At 41.7% G+C, this 19,170-nt stretch overlaps 1 protein-coding gene across 11 annotated transcripts in view; it reads right to left on the bottom strand.

The window, feature by feature from the left end:
* Positions 1-19,170, bottom strand: part of ST3GAL6 (ST3 beta-galactoside alpha-2,3-sialyltransferase 6) — a 135,138-nt gene that overhangs the window by 52,757 nt on the left and 63,211 nt on the right. For 9 of the 11 annotated variants that reach the window (XM_061439674.1, XM_061439559.1, XM_061439769.1 and 6 more), the window contains 2 exons: positions 3,441-3,529; positions 1,155-1,254 (listed from right to left, as the gene is read on the bottom strand). In XM_061439674.1, the coding sequence (XP_061295658.1) occupies positions 1,155-1,243 (89 nt within the window). In that variant the 5' untranslated portion in view covers positions 1,244-1,254; positions 3,441-3,529. Of the gene's footprint in view, positions 1-1,154; positions 1,255-3,440; positions 3,530-7,852; positions 8,765-19,170 lie in introns of those variants that run through there. The other 2 variants (XM_061439830.1, XM_061439950.1) reach the window with 2 other exon arrangements.

Below are 19,170 nucleotides of genomic sequence, written 5' to 3'. Positions count from 1 at the left end.
TGAACCATTTTACTTTACTTCAACTTGTCAAAATTTCCTTGTTTTAAAAAAATGATCATGTGGGTTCACTCATGAAATTCATGTCCGGAAGCTTGTATTTAAGTTGATTAGTTGTGATAGATCAGGAACTGCCGTTACTCCTTTTTCAAAGAAATATAATTGATTTTGAAGCTTTCTCAATTGTTACATGCTCTGCGACTAGTGCAAGGAAATCAAGTTCTGTGTTGTATTTGTTCCAGTCATTTCTATTCAGGTCACATATTGTAGTTAATTCTTATTTGTAATCTGTTTATTCAAACTAAGTAAATACTTTTCAAAATAGAAAAGGGAAAAGGATAAAAAGCTTAATATAGGAGTTTTCTCTGTAATAAAGTTATCTGTGCCTCTCCAAATTTTGCATGTAATATTTCAAGTCAAAGTCACTTCAAATTCTGCCTATATCACTATTCAGCAAATATTTTTAAACAAAGGAAACCATATGTAAGTGTCCACATTTATCAACAATCTTATCCCAGTATTTTAGACTCTTAGATCAGCCCTGGGATTTCTTTGGAAGGAATGATGCTAAAGCTGAAACTCCAGTACTTTGGCCACCTCATGCGAAGAGTTGACTCACTGGAAAAGACTCTGATGCTGGGTGGGATTGGGGGCAGGAGGAGAAGGGGACAACAGAGGATGAGATGGCTGGATGGCATCACTGACTTGATGGACGTGAGTTTGAGTGAACTCCGGGAGTTGGTGATGGGAGGCCTGGTGTGCTGAGATTCATGGGGTCGCAGAGAGTCGGACACGACTGAGCGACTGAACTGAACTGAACTGAAGACTCAAATGCCACTGAGTCTAAGAATTACTCCATCAATTCAAAAAGATGAATTATATAAATCAGAATCCCAAAGATGATCAAGAGCACTGCTTCACTGAAAAGTCCAAAAAAAAGAAAACCCAATGTTGCTTACCAATATTTAAACGGTTATTTGTAATGAATAAGATACTAGGATGGTAAAACTCTAACTTATAATGGAAAAGCTAGAAAAGGCTCAAAATGTTACAGGGTTTGTTTGTTTGCTTTGTAATAGGTCCTTCTAATATCATTTGTGTGTCCATGTGAAAGACCCAGTCGGGGGCCATTTTTAAGCAGCAAAAATAAGACTTACCCGTAGTCATTTGTTCGCCACAATATACAATGCAGCACATAATAGAGGAAGACAGCACTCAGGAAGATGGCCAAAAGGTACCCTCTCATGGCTGGCCCACCTGAACACAGGGAATGAAGCCAAGATCATTACACAGATGATTTACACAATGACCTACCTACAAGCATTAGTGAATAAAGAAACATATAGAGGGAAGAACAGAAGAAACTGATGTCAGCCTGTTATTTTGGAAACACCTACTAAATATGCAGAAAGAGAATTTTTTTTTTCTGTCTCTCATCTTTTTTAAACAACACAACACGATCCATGTTTAGAACAATACTTTCCCGTATTAAAGAAGTAAAAAATTCATTCAGAACAAAATTTTACACATCTATTTAATACCCATTTTTTAGAAAAATATCTATTTTCTCTCTCTCAAGACAAAGTGAATATATACCTTAAGATGTAAAAAAAACATTTTGTTTCATCAGTGCTCAAAATGACTTTTAAATGTTATATAAGCTAAAAGTCATTTCCTCACTTTAAAAGACTGGGGAAAAAACTACTAAAAAATATTTACCATAGCCTCAATTTTTACACACTTTTATATGCACCATGTCACAGCATAGGTAAGTTTAGCACCTTTACAAAATAGATTTTTTTTTAAGCCTAAAACATTTTCTTTAGTTTCCACTTCTGCTTCATAGGCAGATATGAATATGTTCTCACTTCTGCATGTAAGTAAATGTGAAAGACAAATTTAAAAATGTTTTTATTTCAGTGCATCTTTGCATCTCTTACCAGGTTTCTGGTCCATCTAGACTTGAACGTACCACTCCACTCACTCTTGTCCAAAGTGTGAAAGTGTTTAGTCACTCAGTCATGTCTGACTCTGGGATCCCATGGACTGTAGCCTGCCAGGCTCCTCTGTTCATGGGATTCTCCAGGCAAGAATATTGGAGTGGGTAACCATTTCCTTCTAGAGAGGATCTGCCTGGCCCAGGGATCGAACCCAGGTCTCCTGCATTGGCAGGCAGATTCTTTACCATCTGAGCCACCAAGAAAACTAACCTCAATTAGGGCGATGCAGTGTAGACCATGTGAGTCTAGTTAGATTCTTTTTTCTTTTTGTAATTTTATTGAAATGTATGTGATTGGTTAGATTCTTAAAGAGTGCCATTGCCTTTATAGGTATAATCGACTACACTCGAAACTGTTCTTGATAATGTGAGGTCATCATAACAAGTGTCATTAATTGTTCTGGGCACAATTAGAGTTGAGACTCTCAGGAGCTATTGAGGGAGCGGGGCTGTTTGGAAGTGATCCTCAACTGTAGTGATGATCCCATGGAGATTGCTAGGTGCGCCACCCTCGCCGTCAGCTGTTGCTTCTCACTGCAATGAATGCAGCCACCACCCCCACAGGCCACTATTATAAACTAATTAGAAGCGAAGGCTGTGTCAGGAGGAAGCAAATGAATGCCTTAAACAAGCAAACTTTAGTTTACACATACTTCCAGTTTAGCAACAAAATCCCCAATCAAAACTGGTTGGAAATCAGAGGACAGAAATCATGGCCCAACTCCATATAATTCCTGGCCTGGGGGTGGGAGGGCCTTAGGTAAATTAGTCTTCCTCTTCCAGCCCGACTGTTCTCACATGTTGAGGAGTGACAGCACACAAGCATCCTCTTTGGGCCAGTAGACACATTAGCCAAAAGGATGGGCATCTGGCATAACTGAGGACACGAAAGTGAGTGCTGAAGAAGCGTGTATATCTTATGGTTGTTTGTTTTCTAAAACTAAAGCCAGCTCTGAGTTTTGTTTCCTACACAGTCAAGTGCATGGGTTTGAGAAAACCAAAGGGAGACTTGGCCCACCCATTGGGCAGCCTGAGCAGTATTCCTATTGGACTGAAGGGAAGAGTCAACTGCGCACAGCCATGGCACAAAGGCCACACCCTCTGCGGGCAGAGAGAGTAAAGCAAGGAAGGGCACAGATCTTCCTGGGCCCAGGCCTCCCTGTCCACTTTATTCTGTCTTCCTCATCCCTCTGTAATATATGTCTTGACATATTATGCATTATTTTAGAAATCATCTTAAGTTTTTGGTAAAAAGCAAGAAATAAATTGCATGATCATCCAGTGGGTAAAAAAAAAAAAAAAAAAAAAAGTATGGTTCTGGGTTTCTTGAGAAATAATTGGCAAAAAAAAAAAAATCCAAGGAATGGAGAAAACTCAGGTTTTGGATGATCAGAGTGAAAGCCCAAGAAAATGAGGGAGTGAAGATGGTGGATGCATCACTTACCTAGTTTATTGAGGAAACAAGGACAGCGAGACAGCGAGCCTGACCTTTAGGACATGTGCAGCAAATGCTGGCTCCACTTCTTCCCCTTCCTGTGTGAGAGAATAATGTCTGCTCAGTCGTGTCCAACTCTTTGCGGCCCTGTGGACTGTAGCCTGCCAGGCTCCTCTGCCCATGGAATTTTCCAGGCAAGAATACTGGAGTGGGTTGCCATTTCCTTCTCCAGGGGGTCCCAGACCCTGGGATCGAACCCGTGTCTTTTGCGTCTCCCGCACTGGCAGGCAGATTCTTAACCACTAGCACCACCTGGGAAGCCCATGTGAGAGAAGTGATCATATTAAACCCTTTAGCCAGAGGCCATGAGCCAGGCTTCATGCGGACAGGATACAGGGAGCTGGCTTGGACTGGCCTTGGCTCATGCCTCGGACTGAACTGGCCCTGGCAAATGTTTCTTTTTTCATGCGTCACACAAACACGAATGTAGGATAAATACAAAAAACTCCAAAGAACACTGAGGAACTCTATATATCCTGTGACTCATCTAAAAATACACCGCAACTAAGCCTTTTTTGTTGCATATCTGATGGTTTCAGTTATCAGCGATGTTTAGCAACTAAGTTCTAAAATGCACAAATTAGACTTGGACCAAGAAAGTTTTAGAAATTACGAATACCAGGCTTAAGACTGTCCTGGAAGGCATTTTACCATGGGCCAAAATAATCACCAAACAATTTGTTTAAATACTCAAATATTTAAGACTCCATCCAAAGTAATATCAGTTATGCAAACACTCAACAAGGATACCACTTACCAGTAACAGCAGTTTTTTAAAAAACATACTTAGGGCTTCCCTGGTACAGGAGACACGAGGTTCGATCCCTGATCTGGGAAGACCCCATATGCTGTGGAGCAACTAAGCCCACGCACCACAACTACTGAGCCTGTGTTCTGGCACCCAGGAGCCGCAACTGCTGAAGTCCAAGCCAGCCCACCCTCCACAACAAAGAAGCCGCTGCAATCAGAGAGCTGAACACTGCAACTAGAGAGTAGCCTGCACGCAGTGAAGACCCAGCACAGTCAAATATAATTAAAATTAATCAAAAAAAATTTGCATCTAAGGTAAAGCAGCACATTAAAGTCTAAAGGAAGAACTCAGTATTTTCAATTCAGTTTGCTTACCTGTCCCTCAAAATATATTCCTTGGAAATTTTACCTATTACTTTACAGAACAAGGAAGTATGAGTAAGTGAGATTGTTGTTTTTGCCTCACCAGTTCGTTGTTTAGTTGAAACCAAAGAAGGGTGAGAAACATTTTTTTCCCTTCAAAATGTAAAATGAATCTACTCATGAAGGGTCACTGTGTACACCAACTCAGAAAAATTTTGGAAGCTTTTTCACTCTCTCATGTGTCATGGGCAACTCACAGCATCCATACTCAAGCTGCGAAGCAAACTGGGGACAGCCAGGATATCCGTGTGATAAGCATGTCGAGTTCTTCTGCTTGCTCACAGGAAAAAACTTGCAGAAATAAGTGAAGTCTCTAATTGTAAGTCTATAAATGACACAACCATTTTGCTTTAAGCCAAAGATTCAAAGCAACACCAGTTAGGATTTAACACAGAGTGCCTGGTTTAAAGGGAAACAAAGCCCTTCAACATAGCTCCAATAACCAAAACAAGTTTCAAAATCCTGACATTAAACAATACATAGCAGATTCTTGGCTGCAGATGCCACTATTAATAAGACCAGGGTCCCTAAAATACCCTTACAAAGTTTAAACCATAAATCAATTATTCACCTACAGTGTGAGTAGAGTTTCAAGGGAGAGCAGGAATCGCTGGCAGAGATCAAATGCTTATTTCTTCTCAAATCATGATACATAACTGAATGGATGAGTAATCTACATATGCCAGAGGCTTCCCCAGTGGCTCAATGGTCAAGTATCCACCTGCCAATACAGGAGACTGGGTTTCGATCCCTGGGTTGGGAAGATCCCTTAGAGTAGGAAACAGCAACCCACTGCAGTATTCTTGCCTGGGAAATCCCATGGACAGAGGAGCCTGGTGGGCTAGAGTCCATGGGGTCGCAAAGAGTCAGACAGGACTGAGTGACTGAGCACACACTACATATACCAAAGTGGGCTCAATCTTGGCAACAGGTTTTCCTTCTCTTTAATAATTAAAGTATATTTTTTAAGTTCAAAAAAGCTTGTATGCCATCACTTCACTTAAGGCTCAAAACAAGCTTGATAAATGGATGTGCAGGTATCATTTCCTTGATGAATGAAGGAACTGAAAGTTTCTCGGGGTGAGTTGTCCCAGCTCACATGGTGTAAGAAACAGAAGCAGACTAAGTGTGGCCATTGCTTTTCACAGTTCTATGCCTATCTATCAAGACAAAAGGCATGAGGGGAACCCAAACGAGAAAATTCAGACACACAGCTTCCTGAGAGTGCTCCATTGGTGGGCAGAGTTCCAAAATGCAAATTCAGACACAGTGGATGGGAGAGGGCTGCAGGGCAGGCTCCCCAAAGCGATATGGCAGGTTCAAGGGTCTGCACCAGCTGACAACTTGTTAACATGCACTTTCCTCAGCCCCTACTACACCTGAGTTTCTGGGGCTTGGGGACATGTATTCAAACAAGCGCACTCCAGTCTGATTCTTATGCTGACCCAAATTAAAATTTGAGAATCATTGCTCTAGGATTCTCAAGGTAACCACAGAGGAAACAAATAACAAATGTACTGATACAGAGACCATAACAGACGTTACAATGATGACCCCGCTAGATGGCAAGACCCATGAGAGCAGGACTTGCCCATCATTTTATTTCCATGTATGTATCTGCATCTAACAAAACATGTTACACAGAAGACGCTAAGTAGACAGTCAATGAATGGAGTTCCAGGTCTCATAACTAGATGTTCTGTATTAATTTTTTTACCCAAAATGCTCAGCACATGGCCAATGCCCAGTGAATAATGGCTGATTAGAATCATTAAGATATATATGTATTATATATGTGTCAAGGCCCCTGATAAAATGCTTTTGGTATATTATCTAATGTAATCTTCACAATCACCTTGTAAGGGCTATAGTAAACTCGTATCTCCCATTTCACAAATAAGCATACTGAAGCTCAGAGAAACAGCAACTTTCCTGAGCTGATAAACTGCAGAACAGGTCTCAAACCCATATCTATCAGACCAGAGTTCACACACTGTACTGTTGCTCTCCAGATATGAGCTTTTATGAATGGGTGCAGGTCTATCCTTCTGATACCAGACTAAGCACTACACAAGGTCTAATCTGTCCATCCTGCCATCCCCCTAAGCAGTGACAATCCTAGGAACTGGTGAAATGGAGATCAAGTTCATAGTCAAAAGCTGTGCTGAAATAAAACTCTACTATTCACAACCTTGTTGTTCCCTACCCCATTCTTCTGGATTTCAGTAAACCTGTTATTTTTTCCTCCAAGTGTCCTAGAGCAGTGATTCTCAAACTTCAGTATGCTTAAGATTCAAACTGGAGGGTTTTTATTTCAAGGTGCTTCCTTGAGCCCCAGAGAACCATAACAGTGTTGCTTACAAAAACTGAACAAAAACCCTACGGAATGACACTTGAAAATGTCAGATTCTTCTTTTTTTAGACTCTCCTAATGTTTTTTCGAATATAAAGGGGCTTGTTTTTCCAACCACCAGTTAGATAAAAGCATATTCGGCAGTAATTCTGGACACAGCATTCTATTCCCTAAGTACAAAAACCCCGTGGGTATCTCAATCAATATTATATGACTTCAGGGAAGAATCATGCTTCCCCATGTGGATGGACCCAGCCTGTCTGGCCTCTGTACACCCAGTGCCCTCCAGGCCCAGATGCAGACACATCCCTGAGCCCATCTGAGGCTCAGTCCCACCCCAACCTCTGAGACTGATTCTGGCCCAAAGGAACTTGAGAAGCCTTCAGCAGCAGCTCAACAGTTTGGTCAGGTTCTTACTAATCCCACGCTGACCTTGAACATGTCATTCACCAGGCCTGAGTTCCTGCTGCCAGGTCCCTGAATTACACCTTAGTTTTCCAGGGTCTGCATTCTTCTTTCTCTCACAACTAACCCAGGAGCCCAGCAACCAAACTTCCAATTTTAAGTAAGTAGCATCCTAAACCGTGTCCTCATCCACTCTCGTCCCGACGCCCTCTGTTTCGCCAGCGACCAGTGTCTTGCTGTGCTGCTGCTCTGCCTCTGCTCTCACCCAGCATACTAGTGCTCAACAAAAACACTAAATAACTTGCATCCTTGTGCAAGTTAGAAAAGGACATCCCTTCTGGCTCTGCAGAACCCTGTGCAGACAGAATTTCAACCACAAGTTTCCTCTCAGCTGCCCGCCCCTGTTCAAGGCTCGTCTCAACAATCTTACCAACTGGCCCTGCTCTCAGCCTGTGTCCGTTCAACCCTGGGAGAGGTCCTTCTTCACTCAGGGCTCCACCAGACCACAGCTCACGATGACACCCAAGACCGTCTCAACTTGACAACAGATCTTACATCCTTCCTTCCTTCCTCTTTGTGTTTACTGCTTGCTCAGCCTGTAATTCCTCTGCGGTTACATGTCCCTGTGAGCATGAGTAGCAGCTCCATCTCTGCCTTGATGTCTAGGTCTCTGACTCCAGCCCCATGGGCCCCCAAAGCCTCCTAGATCCAGCCATCTCCACAGAGTCCAAGCCTTAAAGGAGACACACAGGACTCTGTAGTGATGGGCAGAAAGGCCTCAGTTCTCTTTAACTCATTTACTGCCCCTCTTTCAAGTAATGGTCCTTATTATGAATGGCACAATCCAAATGTGTCCCCTCATTTATACACCAAGAAGCTCCACCCTTTGGTGCTGATGATGGTATAAATAACAGCACACTTCATTAAGAAACTTCCCTGGTGGTTCAGATGGTAAAGAATCTCCCTACAATGCAGGAGACCTGGGTTCGATCCCTGGGTCAGGAAGATCCCCTGGAGAAGGGAATGGCTACTCACTCCATTCTTGCCTAGAGAATCCCATGGACAGAGGAGCCTGATGGATTCCTGTAGTCCATGGGGTTGCAAAGAGTCCGATGCAACTGACACTTTCACTTTTATTAAGTACTTAAAAAATGGCCAGCCTTGCCCTAAGCTCTTTCCACACACAATGATGAAAGCAGGGATGTTAGCATTCCCACTCAAGAGATCTTTCTATACATTATGGGAAACTTCTAAATTGTACATTCTGAAAAACTATAATCACTGTATTTTATAACTATAACAGCATGAACTTAATATAGTCACTTAACTTTTTAAGCAAGGGAATGATAAAGTATGCATCTATTAAAATATACTTAGAAATAATATAATATGAAAAACTGTTCAATTCACAAAGAGATAAATCTTAAGGAATTAGTAAATCTGGTTGATCAGATTTCTACTAGAAAGATCTGAAAATTTTCAATAGGCCATAATTTTAAAATAAAGAATAATACCTATAAAATTAAGTAGTAATATTATACCACCTTAAACAGCTAAACTGAAATCTGAAGTTCTGAGCTACTGTTATTTAAAACAAATTAAGGAGGGAAATCTGATATTACTGAGTAAATAAACAGAAAATTATAGTTTGATTTATGCACACTTCCCCCTACAAAAGATTTGTATAGTTTCAACAAATTGGAACAACTGTATACATTTGGCTGATTTCTAAACAGCATTTTGTTCATAGCAGAAGAAGAATATGTATCATTTTTTTTCTCTTCTTCCCCTCGGTTCTTCTGCTATACAACGCTATGCAGCTATTTCCTATATGCATACACATACCTCCTCTTTCAATCCTTCGAAAAAGCCAATGCTTTCCCCAGATTTCATCCCTAGGATGTATAGACATATCTTTTTACCCAATAAAAGCTAAGTCCTCACTGCCAAAGCAGATGACCAAATCTTGCCCCCTAAACTGGGTATGCTCTCTGCAAAGAATATAAAAAGAAATGACTTATCAGCAGAATTTTGGTGTTTTTAATAGTGTAACAGGACACACCAAAATCATTCAGCTAATATATACTATACTAGATGTTAAAAATAAATGAACTGAAGCTCCTGTTTTCAAGATTTCTCCTTTGAGACTCAGCTTTGTTGAAAATAAACAAAGAAGTTTTTAAGGGAACTTCTTATGTTCCTACTATTCATTCATATTTTCTCCCAGAGACTCATTTCTTCTCCCAGAGTGGAAATTTTCTCTACTTATATTAATGCTCCACTGACTTGGTAGACTCTATGAGTAAGAGGTACTGTTAACAGGTTAATGATGTGGCCAATTTTTAAGATTAACTGTGTACAGGGAAAAAATTATAATAAAATCCACCACTTTTAAGTATACAATTTCATGAGCTTTGACAAACCTGTAAGGTCGTGTAACAATCACCAAAATCATACTAAACATTTCCATCAAGTCTGAAAGTTCTTGCGTCCCTCTTTGGAGGCAATTCTCTTCCCCCAGTTTCTGGCCCCTGATCTGTTTACCACTGTAGTTTCACTTCTCTAAAAGGCCATATAAATGGAATCAGATAGTACATATCTTATTTCTGGCTTATGTATATTAGCATAATGCTTTTGAAAAAAATTGCCATGTCATTATTTCTACCAGGAATTCCTTCCTTTTCCTTACTGTGAGGGAAAAAATGTTGCTTGCCATCCCAATAAACAACACGGTTGCCCACCATGAAACCATCGGCCACTGCAGCCACTGTCCCCACTCCCTCTATCACCCCTAAACCTCTGACAGCACACCCTGAGAGGGAGCAAAACAGGATATGGGTCCTCAACAGTTAAGATGTCTATCAAAGGAGTAATTTCAATGAGCCCAGACTTTGCATCTTCCCACACACAGAGAAGCACCAAAATCATTAACTTAAGATGTCCCTTTTGTGATTAGCAGTAATTTTCTGATGTCCACCTATGTTTGTTTGTTTGGTTAGCAAAGCAAGCATTAGTTGCTCAGTCATGTCTGACTCTTTGTGACCCCATGGACTATAGCCCACAGGGCTCCTCTGTCCATGGAATTCTCCAGGCAAGGTCAGGGATCTTCCTGACCCAGGGATCAAACCTGGATCTCCTGCATGGCAGACAGATTCTTTACCATCTGAGCCACCAGGGAAGCCCTTTAATTTAGCAAAAACTCCTCTATATCCTAGCTCCTCCCTAACCTCTTTGGAACAGTTCCTCAGAGCTATCTGAGAGGCTGTCTCTCCAGTTACATTCTTCAGAAAGGCCACCAAATAAAACATAATTCTCAACTTTTAGGTTGTATACTTTTTAAATTAGATGACATCGCTTCCATTTTATGTCCATACCATAATCACAGTTTATCAATTCACCAGTTAACAGACATTTAGTTACTATTATATAAATACAGCTACTGAAACCAAGCAGGACCCTGTGCGCTCGTGGGCACAGAGGCCTTCCTGTGCCCCCACCCCTTTCCTTGTTTGTACGGAACACCCTCCAGCCTCCGTGGCCTTCCCCGAGTTTTAAAGAGCAAATTCAAACAGTTGCTAATTAGGGAAGGAAGAGGATGCAGATACAAAGGAGACCCTGAGACCAGGTTAAAAGAGCGAAGGACCTGCACACATCTAGACCCTTATCAGCAACCATACGCTTGGACCACTGCTATAAAATTCTTCACCAAACCCTTCCAGGAGGGGATACACAGTTTTTCAGAGCACAAGATTGCTCTGTTCCCCCTTGCCTGGCAAAGTAATAAAGCTCTTCCTTTTAACTTCACCCAAAACTCTGTCTCTCAGATTCAATTTGACACTGGTGCACAGAGACTTCAGTTTTCAGAATCACTACACTAAAAATTAAGGATTTGGGTATACACATGTTATCATGGGTCACATAGTAAATGTATTTCTTAACTTACATGAAGATTATTTGCTTCAATCTCTCAGTTAAAAGGAAAATCCTCTATCTATAAACAATTCACATTACTGATGCCACTGAACCATACAAATCACTGACATGGGTAAGAACGGATTACCCTACTACTATTGAACACTTATTACTGATGTGTGCTCTACTTCAAGACATGGTGAACAGAGCTCCCGGTCTGGCGAGAGAAGTTACTTTGTTCCAAAAGGAGTATGATTATCTTCTGTGGTAAGTAGAATGAAACATTTTAGATCCCAGCTCCTCAGAGTGTGGTTCAAAAACCAGCAGGACCCCATGGGACCCTCCCTGGTATAAATCCTTCCTGTGTCTCCCACTTTCTGTTTGTAGGAAACAGACCTTCCCTGAGTTTCAAAGGGCAAACAGTCACTAATCAGGACAGACAGGGGATGTAGAAACGAGGAGGAGCAGTCAAGAAACAACAGTGCAGCCTCAGGGCAGTGTCCTGGCTCCTCCTCAAGGAATATACGTCATTATGCACACTTGATGAGCTCTTTCAAATCCTGAAAGATGATGCTGTGAAAGTGCTGCACTCAATATGCCAGCAAAATTGGAAAACTCAGCAGTGGCCACAGGACTGGAAAAGGTCAGTTTTCAGTCCAATCCCAAAGAAAGGCAATGCCAAAGAATGCTCAAACTACCGCACAATTGCACTCATCTCACATGCTAGTAAAGTAATGCTCAAAATTCTCCAAGCCAGGCTTCATGGTATGTGAACCATGAACTTCCAGATGTTCAAGCTGGTTTTAGAAAAGGCAGAGGAACCAGAGATCAAACTGCCAACATCTGCTGGATCATTGAAAAACCAAGAGAGTTCCAGAAAAACATCATTTCCACTTTATTGGCTATTGCAAAGCCTTTGACTGTGTGGATCACCACAAACTGTGAAAAATTCTTAAAGAGATGGGAATACCAAACCACCTGACCCGCCTCTTGACAAACCTGTTTGCAGTTCAGGAAGCAACAGTTAGAACTGGACATTGAGCAGCAGACTGGTTCCAAATAAGGAAAGGAGTACGTCAAGGCTATATATTGTTACCATGCTTATTTAACTTATATGCCGAGTATATCATGAGAAACACTGGGCTGGATGAAGCACAAGCTGGAATCAAGATTGCTGGGAGAAACATCAATAACCTCAGGTATGCAGATGATACCACCCTTATGGCAGAAAGTGAAGAGGAACTAAAAAGCCTCTTGATCAAAGTGAAAGAGAAGAGTGAAAAAGTTGGCTTAAAGCTCAACATTAAAAAACTAAGATCATGGCATCCGGTCCCATCATTTCATGGCAAATAGATGTGGAAACAGTGGTAGACTTTATTTTTGGGGGGCTCCAAAATGACTGCAGATGGTGCTTGCACCATGAAATGAAAGATACTTGCTCCTTGGAAGAAAAGTTATGACCAACCTAGACAGCATATTAAAAAACAGAGCCATTGCTTTGCCAACAAAGGTCCATCTAGTCAAGGCTATGGTTTTTCCAGTAGTCATGTATAGATGTAAGAGTTGGACTATAAAGAAAGCTGAGAGCCGAAGAATTGATGCTTTTGAACTGTGGTGTTGGAGAAGACTCTTGAGAGTCCCTTGGACTGCAAGGAGAACCAACCAGTCCATCCTAAAAGAAATTAGCCCTGAATATTCATTGGAAGGACTGATACTGAGGCTAAAACTCCAATACTTTGGCCACCTGATGTGAAAAACTGACTCATTTGAAAAGACCCTGATGCTGGGAAAGATTGAAGGTGGGAGGAGAAGGGGAGGACAGAGGATGAGATGGTTGAATGGCATCACCAACTCAATAGACATGAATTTGAGTAGACTCTGGGAGTTGGTGATAGACAGGAGGCCTGGCATGCTGCGATTCATGGGGTCGCAAAGAGTCGGACATGACTGAGCAACTGAACTGAACTGAACTGAACTTAATTTCCTTCCAGTCTTTTCTAGTCTCTACAGTTTTCAATCCCTAAAACGCCTCCCTTGGGTGGCACAGGGTCTCACTCCTGTAAAGAGTCGGACATGACTCAGCGACTGAAATGAACTGAACTGAACTGATGCATGTTTGAGTTCTTCTGCAGAAACTACAGCATCCCACCCAGGCATAAGATGGTAACTTCAGGCTCAGCACAAGATTCCTGGAACATACCCTGTTACCTCACCACCAACCAATCAGAACAAAGTCACACACCCTGCCTCTCTCATCCCATATTTTACCTATAAAAACTTCTCCCCCCAAATAAACTGAGAGGTCAGGGGTTTTGAGCACAAGCCACCCATTCTCTTGGCTTGGCCCTGCAATAAACCTTACTCTGCTCCAAAATCTGACATTTAGTTATCTGGCCTCACTATAGGCTCATGAACCTTCATTGGTTAACAGTTTCAGTATCACCTGGGAACCTGGTAGAGATGCAGAATCTCAGCTCCACTCCTTGATCCACAGAATCAAATACGCATTTTAACAAGATCCCCAGTGATCTGCGTGTTTGAGAAGCATTGCTGGAGCAGGTCCAAGGAAAAAGGAGTTAGATCCCATGAAGAGGATCAGGGCTTCACAAAAAGCAGTCTGAGAGGAACTGGAAGCTCGTTCTAAGTTCCATAATACCACTTTTAAGAGTCCTTTGGGCTTGATCTTTGAAAATTTCTAATCAACAGAATTTTGTCTGAACAAACTAGAGGACTCTCTGAAAATAAATGGCTTTGAGAAAAATTTTGTTCACCATTCTAGGAGATGTTTGCAGTCTCTTTGTAAATTCCCAGACATTTTCTTTCCTATATTGTTTACAGCCTCAGAGAAAATATATAGGATTTCTCTCAGATTACACCTAAGGGACAGACACTTCATTCTTCATCACCTTATTTACCTCAAAGGGCCAACTGAATTGCCAAACAATCACAACAACATTTCCAATGACTGCTATTCACAACTGGAACCCAAGTATTATAGATCTTAGAGCTAGAAAAACTGCAAGAGTTCAGGGCATTCAGGCAGAGTAAGGTCTTATGTCACCACATAACAGGAGAAGCAGACAGGATTTAGGAAAAAAGTAAAGACTTGCCAAAAGTGACCTCACTCATAAGTAGCAGAGTTGGCAGCTCAGGAGAACATTTTTATGTGGGTTTTCCTTCAGCCTGATTCCAGGCCCATCGTGGGTACACAGTAATAACCCTGCAGTCTTAGGAAAAGGAGTACGTCAAGGCTGTATATTGTCACCCTGCTTATTTAACTTCTATGCAGAGTACATCATGAGAAACACTGGGCTGGAAGAAGCACAAGCTGGAATCAAGATTGCCGGGAGAAATATCAGATATGCAGATGACACCACCCCTGTGGCAGAAAGTGAAGAGAAACTAAAAAGCCTCTTGATGAAAGTGAAAGAGGAGAGTGAAAAAATTGGCTTAAAGCTCAACATTCAGGAAACTAAGATCATGACATCTGGTCCCATCACTTCATGGCAAATAGATGGGGAAACAGTGGAAACAATGGTTGACTTTATTTTTGGGGGCTCCAAAATCACTGCAGATGGTGACTGCAGCCATGAAATTAAAAGACGCTTACTCCTTGGAAGGAAAGTTATGACCAACCTAGATAGCATATTCAAAAGCAGAGACATTACTTTGCCAACAAAGGTCCATCTAGTCAAGACTATGGTTTTTCCAGTGGTCATGTATGGATGTGAGAGTTGGATTGTGAAGAAAACTGAGCGCTGAAGAATTGATGCTTTTGAATTGTGGTGTTGGAGAAGACTCTTGAGAGTCCCTTTGACTGCAAGGACATCCAACCAGTCCATTCTAAAGGAGATCAGTCCTGGGTGTTCTTTGGAAGGAATGATGCTAAAGTTGAAACTCCAGTACTTTGGCCACCTCATGCGAAGAGTTGACTCATTGGAAAAGACTCTGATGCTGGGAGGGATTGGGGGCAGGAAGAAAAGGGGACGACAGAGGATAAGATGGCTGGATGGCATCACCGACTTGATGGATGTGAGTCTGAGTGAATTCCAAGAGTTGGTGATAGACAGGGAGGCCTGGCGTGCTGCGATTCATGGGGTTGCAAAGAGTCGGACACGACTGAGCGACTGAACTGAACTGAACTTCATTTCATTCCAGTCCTCTCCAGTCTCTACAGTTTTCAATCCCTAAAATGCCTCCCTTGGGCGGCACAGGGTCTCACTCCTGCTACCTGAGCTTCTAAGTCCTTTTTCTTCTTCCTCACCACACCTAAATACAGGTGTTCTCGAGCTCTTATCTCAATCCTATTCCTAAACCCATGTTCTCATTACTTCTCAAACCACTAGCAATGATCTCTAAGCTATCTTCCCTTTAAACCAGCCCACGTGCTTGCTGGCATAAACTCTCCAAAGGCCAGCTCGCATTTTGTCACCTGCCTCACAGGAAAACCTTCAGTGGCATTCCACTGTCTGCCAAATACACATAAAATCGCTTAGCCTGGCATTTAAGAATCTTTAATTTGGTTCTTCCATCTTCCTTCTCATCTTCTTCATACAATTTAGTCTTCGTAGGTAGCAGCACAATTGGGTGTTAAAGTTGCCTGTGTGGTGATCAGACCCCTCGGTTGAATTTCAGTTCTACTTCTGTCTAGTCATATGACCCTAGGAAGTTTTTAAATCTCTTTATACCTCATCTGTAAAATGGGAATAAAGATAGTACCTAATAGAGCTAGGTAAGTTGTAAATATAAAGCACTTAGAAAAATGTCTGGCACATGATAAGGACTTTCCTAATCTTGTTTTTAATTCTTCTTTTAAAACTAATAAAGTATCAGCTGCCCATACACCAAGACGTCGCTAAAAAACTAACTTCATAACATCCTTGTAAATATACTACAGAACTCATGACGTTGTACAACAAAAGTAAAAAAAAAAAAAAAAAAAAAAAATTAAGCTTCCATTACTGTATGCTAGCTGTTATTTCTCTACATTCATTTAAACATTTCAAAGTATCTGTATTATAAAGCCTTACTCATCTGCTTATAAAATAAAAAGGCATTTAAGATAATAGTAAATCATTAGCAAAACTCAGACCATATTTCTGGCTATAGAAGCCATACTGTTTTATGCTTTTCATAATAAAACTGCTCCGAGCACTAGTAAAACCAAACAACCTAGATTTGTAATCAGCTGCTGCTGCTGCTGCTAAGTCACTTCAGTCGTGTCCGACTCTGTGCAACCCCAAATTTATGTCTTGAAGCAAGAAATGAAATCAAGAGCTTTACAGATAATCTGACTTGGAAAATAGTTTTCATATTACACTCTGATTTGGATCCATTACAATGCTGAGGATTCAAATACTATGTTCGAGGCTCAGAAGCAAATGCTGGGGTCAATCAGCAACACCTAACACCTTCATCCTAATAAGGTAAGGATGAAGAGCTGAATATCTGTCAGCCCTAGACTGGGAATGGAGAAAGAAGAAGAAACAACGCAACAGAGGGCAATAAAACTAAATGCTTTGGGTATATAACTCGCTTAATCCTCAAAACCACCCCTTAAGAAAGGCCACCCCTATCATAGAGATGAAGACACTAAAGCACAGAGAAGTTATAATGTGCCCACAGATGCTCAAGTGGTAAGTGGCAGTGCTGGAATTTGAACTCAGGTACACACCAGAATCTCTGCTCTTCACTGTTAGGCTATAAAGACTCAAAATAGTTCCATCTTCTTGATAGAAGGAGATATATAGGCAGACAGGAAAGGCAGTTCCACAAATCACCAAGAGATTACAGCCCAGCAATGGTGGTTTAGTTGCTAAGTCGTGTCTGACTCTTGATACCCCATGGACTGTAGCCTGCCAGGTTCCTCTGTCCACAGAATTCTCCTGACAAGAATACTGGAGTGGGTTGCCATTTCCTTTTCCAGGGGATCTTCCTGACTCAGTGATTGAACCCATGTCTCCTGCACTGCAGATGGATTCTTTACCACTGAGCCACAAGGGAAGCCCTTTAAAGCCCAGATTTCATTCAGTTAAGATGTTTCTGGGACTTTGCTGCTGGTCCAGTGGTTAAGAATCACCTGCCAGTGCAGGGGACACGGATTCAATCCCTGTTCCAGGAAGACTCCACGTGTCTTAAGGCAATTAAGCCCATGAGGCACAACTACTTTGTGCTCGAGAGCCCATGCTCTAGAGAAGCCATTGTAATGAGAAACCTAGAGAGTAGCCCCTGCTCAGTGTAACTACAGAAAGCCCGAATGCAGCAACGAAGACCCAACGTAGCCAAACATAAATATTCTGGCAGGAAGAAACTAAAGACCCAGCCCTACCTCCAGCCTATGCTCAAGAGTTCTGCAAGCCCAGTGGCTTGGGACACGAGGAATAGGCTTTGAATCCACTCATAATTTTGGTGGGAACAATGAAGATCTCAAGAGATTCCCAAGGACTAAATCCCCAAACCACTGTAAATGCCCAAACTCCCCAGTACCCGTAAAGGACAATGTTGTCAGTCAATAAGTGTCCTTCACAAAATGATATGTAAACAAAGTGATGACAAATTTGCTAGATGAATAATAGTTCTCTGACAAATCTCAACGTATCAGAAAGATGATGGATTCATGGGTAAAACACAGAGCTAATTCCTAGTAGACATTTGAGCTCCAGAGCTTTCTCAGAATAAATTTATAAATTGGTGTATATTTGTACATGGGATTCTAGGAATGTAAGGAGAATATAACTACAAACTATATTAAAATACTTGAGTGAATATTATTAATTGTAGCATAAAGGCAGAGAGGGAACTAGAGTTCATTCTAACACAGCTGGTGAACAGCACTTGTGATGCATGTAATATTCTAGTTGTAACTTCAGTTTACTTACTCTTTCACTTTGATGTTGGTTTAGAACAGTCCCAAAGAAGGCCATTAAGATTGAGAATAAAAATAATAACTAAAGCTTTTATAGCTCAATCTTGGGATATGCTAGAGAACTGACTCATTTGAAAAGACCCTGATGCTGGGAAAGATTGGGAGGAGAAGGGGATGACAGGATAAGATGGTTGGATGGCATCACCAACTCAATGGACAGGAGTCTGAGTAAACTCGGGGAGGTGGTGATGGACAGGGAGGCCTGGAGTGCTACAGTCTGAGGAGAGGCAAAGGGTTGGACAGGACTGAGCAACTGGACTGAACTGAACTGAAAGAGTCACTGGTTACATAATAACATAGTTTCAAAGGCCCTCTGGCTACATGTTAAACTAGTAAGAGATAAATTAACAGGTAGCTGTATACATAGAAGGAGAGGGTATTTAAAGTCACCAGCCAGCATAAAACTGTTGTAAAGCACAGGGAGCTCAGCTTGGTGCTCAGTGCTGACCTGGAGGGGTGGGATAGAGGGTGGGGTAGAATGGAGAGTGGGGTGAGAGGGAGGTTCACAAAAAGCAGGATATATGTAGACATATGGCTGAAGAGTTGACTCATTGGAGAAAACTCGGATGCTGGGAGGGATTGGGGGCAGGAGGAGAAGGGGATGACAGAGGATGAGATGGCTGGATGGCATCACTGACTCGATGGACCTGAGTCTCAGTGAACTCCGAGAGTTGGTGATGGACAGGGATGCCTGGCGTGCTTCGATTCATGGGGTCGAAAAGAGTCGGACACGACTGCGACTGATCTGATCTGATGGTTGGATCACTTTGTTATTAAAGCAGAAACTAACACAACATTGTAAAGCAATTATATACCAATAAAGACAGTTTAAACTGTATAAGAATTGTATCAGAACATTTCAAGTGTTCAAACATCTAAGAAGTCTGAGATGACAGTCCTGGTGCTTTTGC

Source organism: Bos javanicus, chromosome 1 (genome assembly GCF_032452875.1).
Source record: "Bos javanicus breed banteng chromosome 1, ARS-OSU_banteng_1.0, whole genome shotgun sequence".
Lineage (NCBI taxonomy): Eukaryota > Metazoa > Chordata > Mammalia > Artiodactyla > Bovidae > Bos > Bos javanicus.
This window is presented reverse-complemented; position numbering and strand designations above follow the sequence as displayed.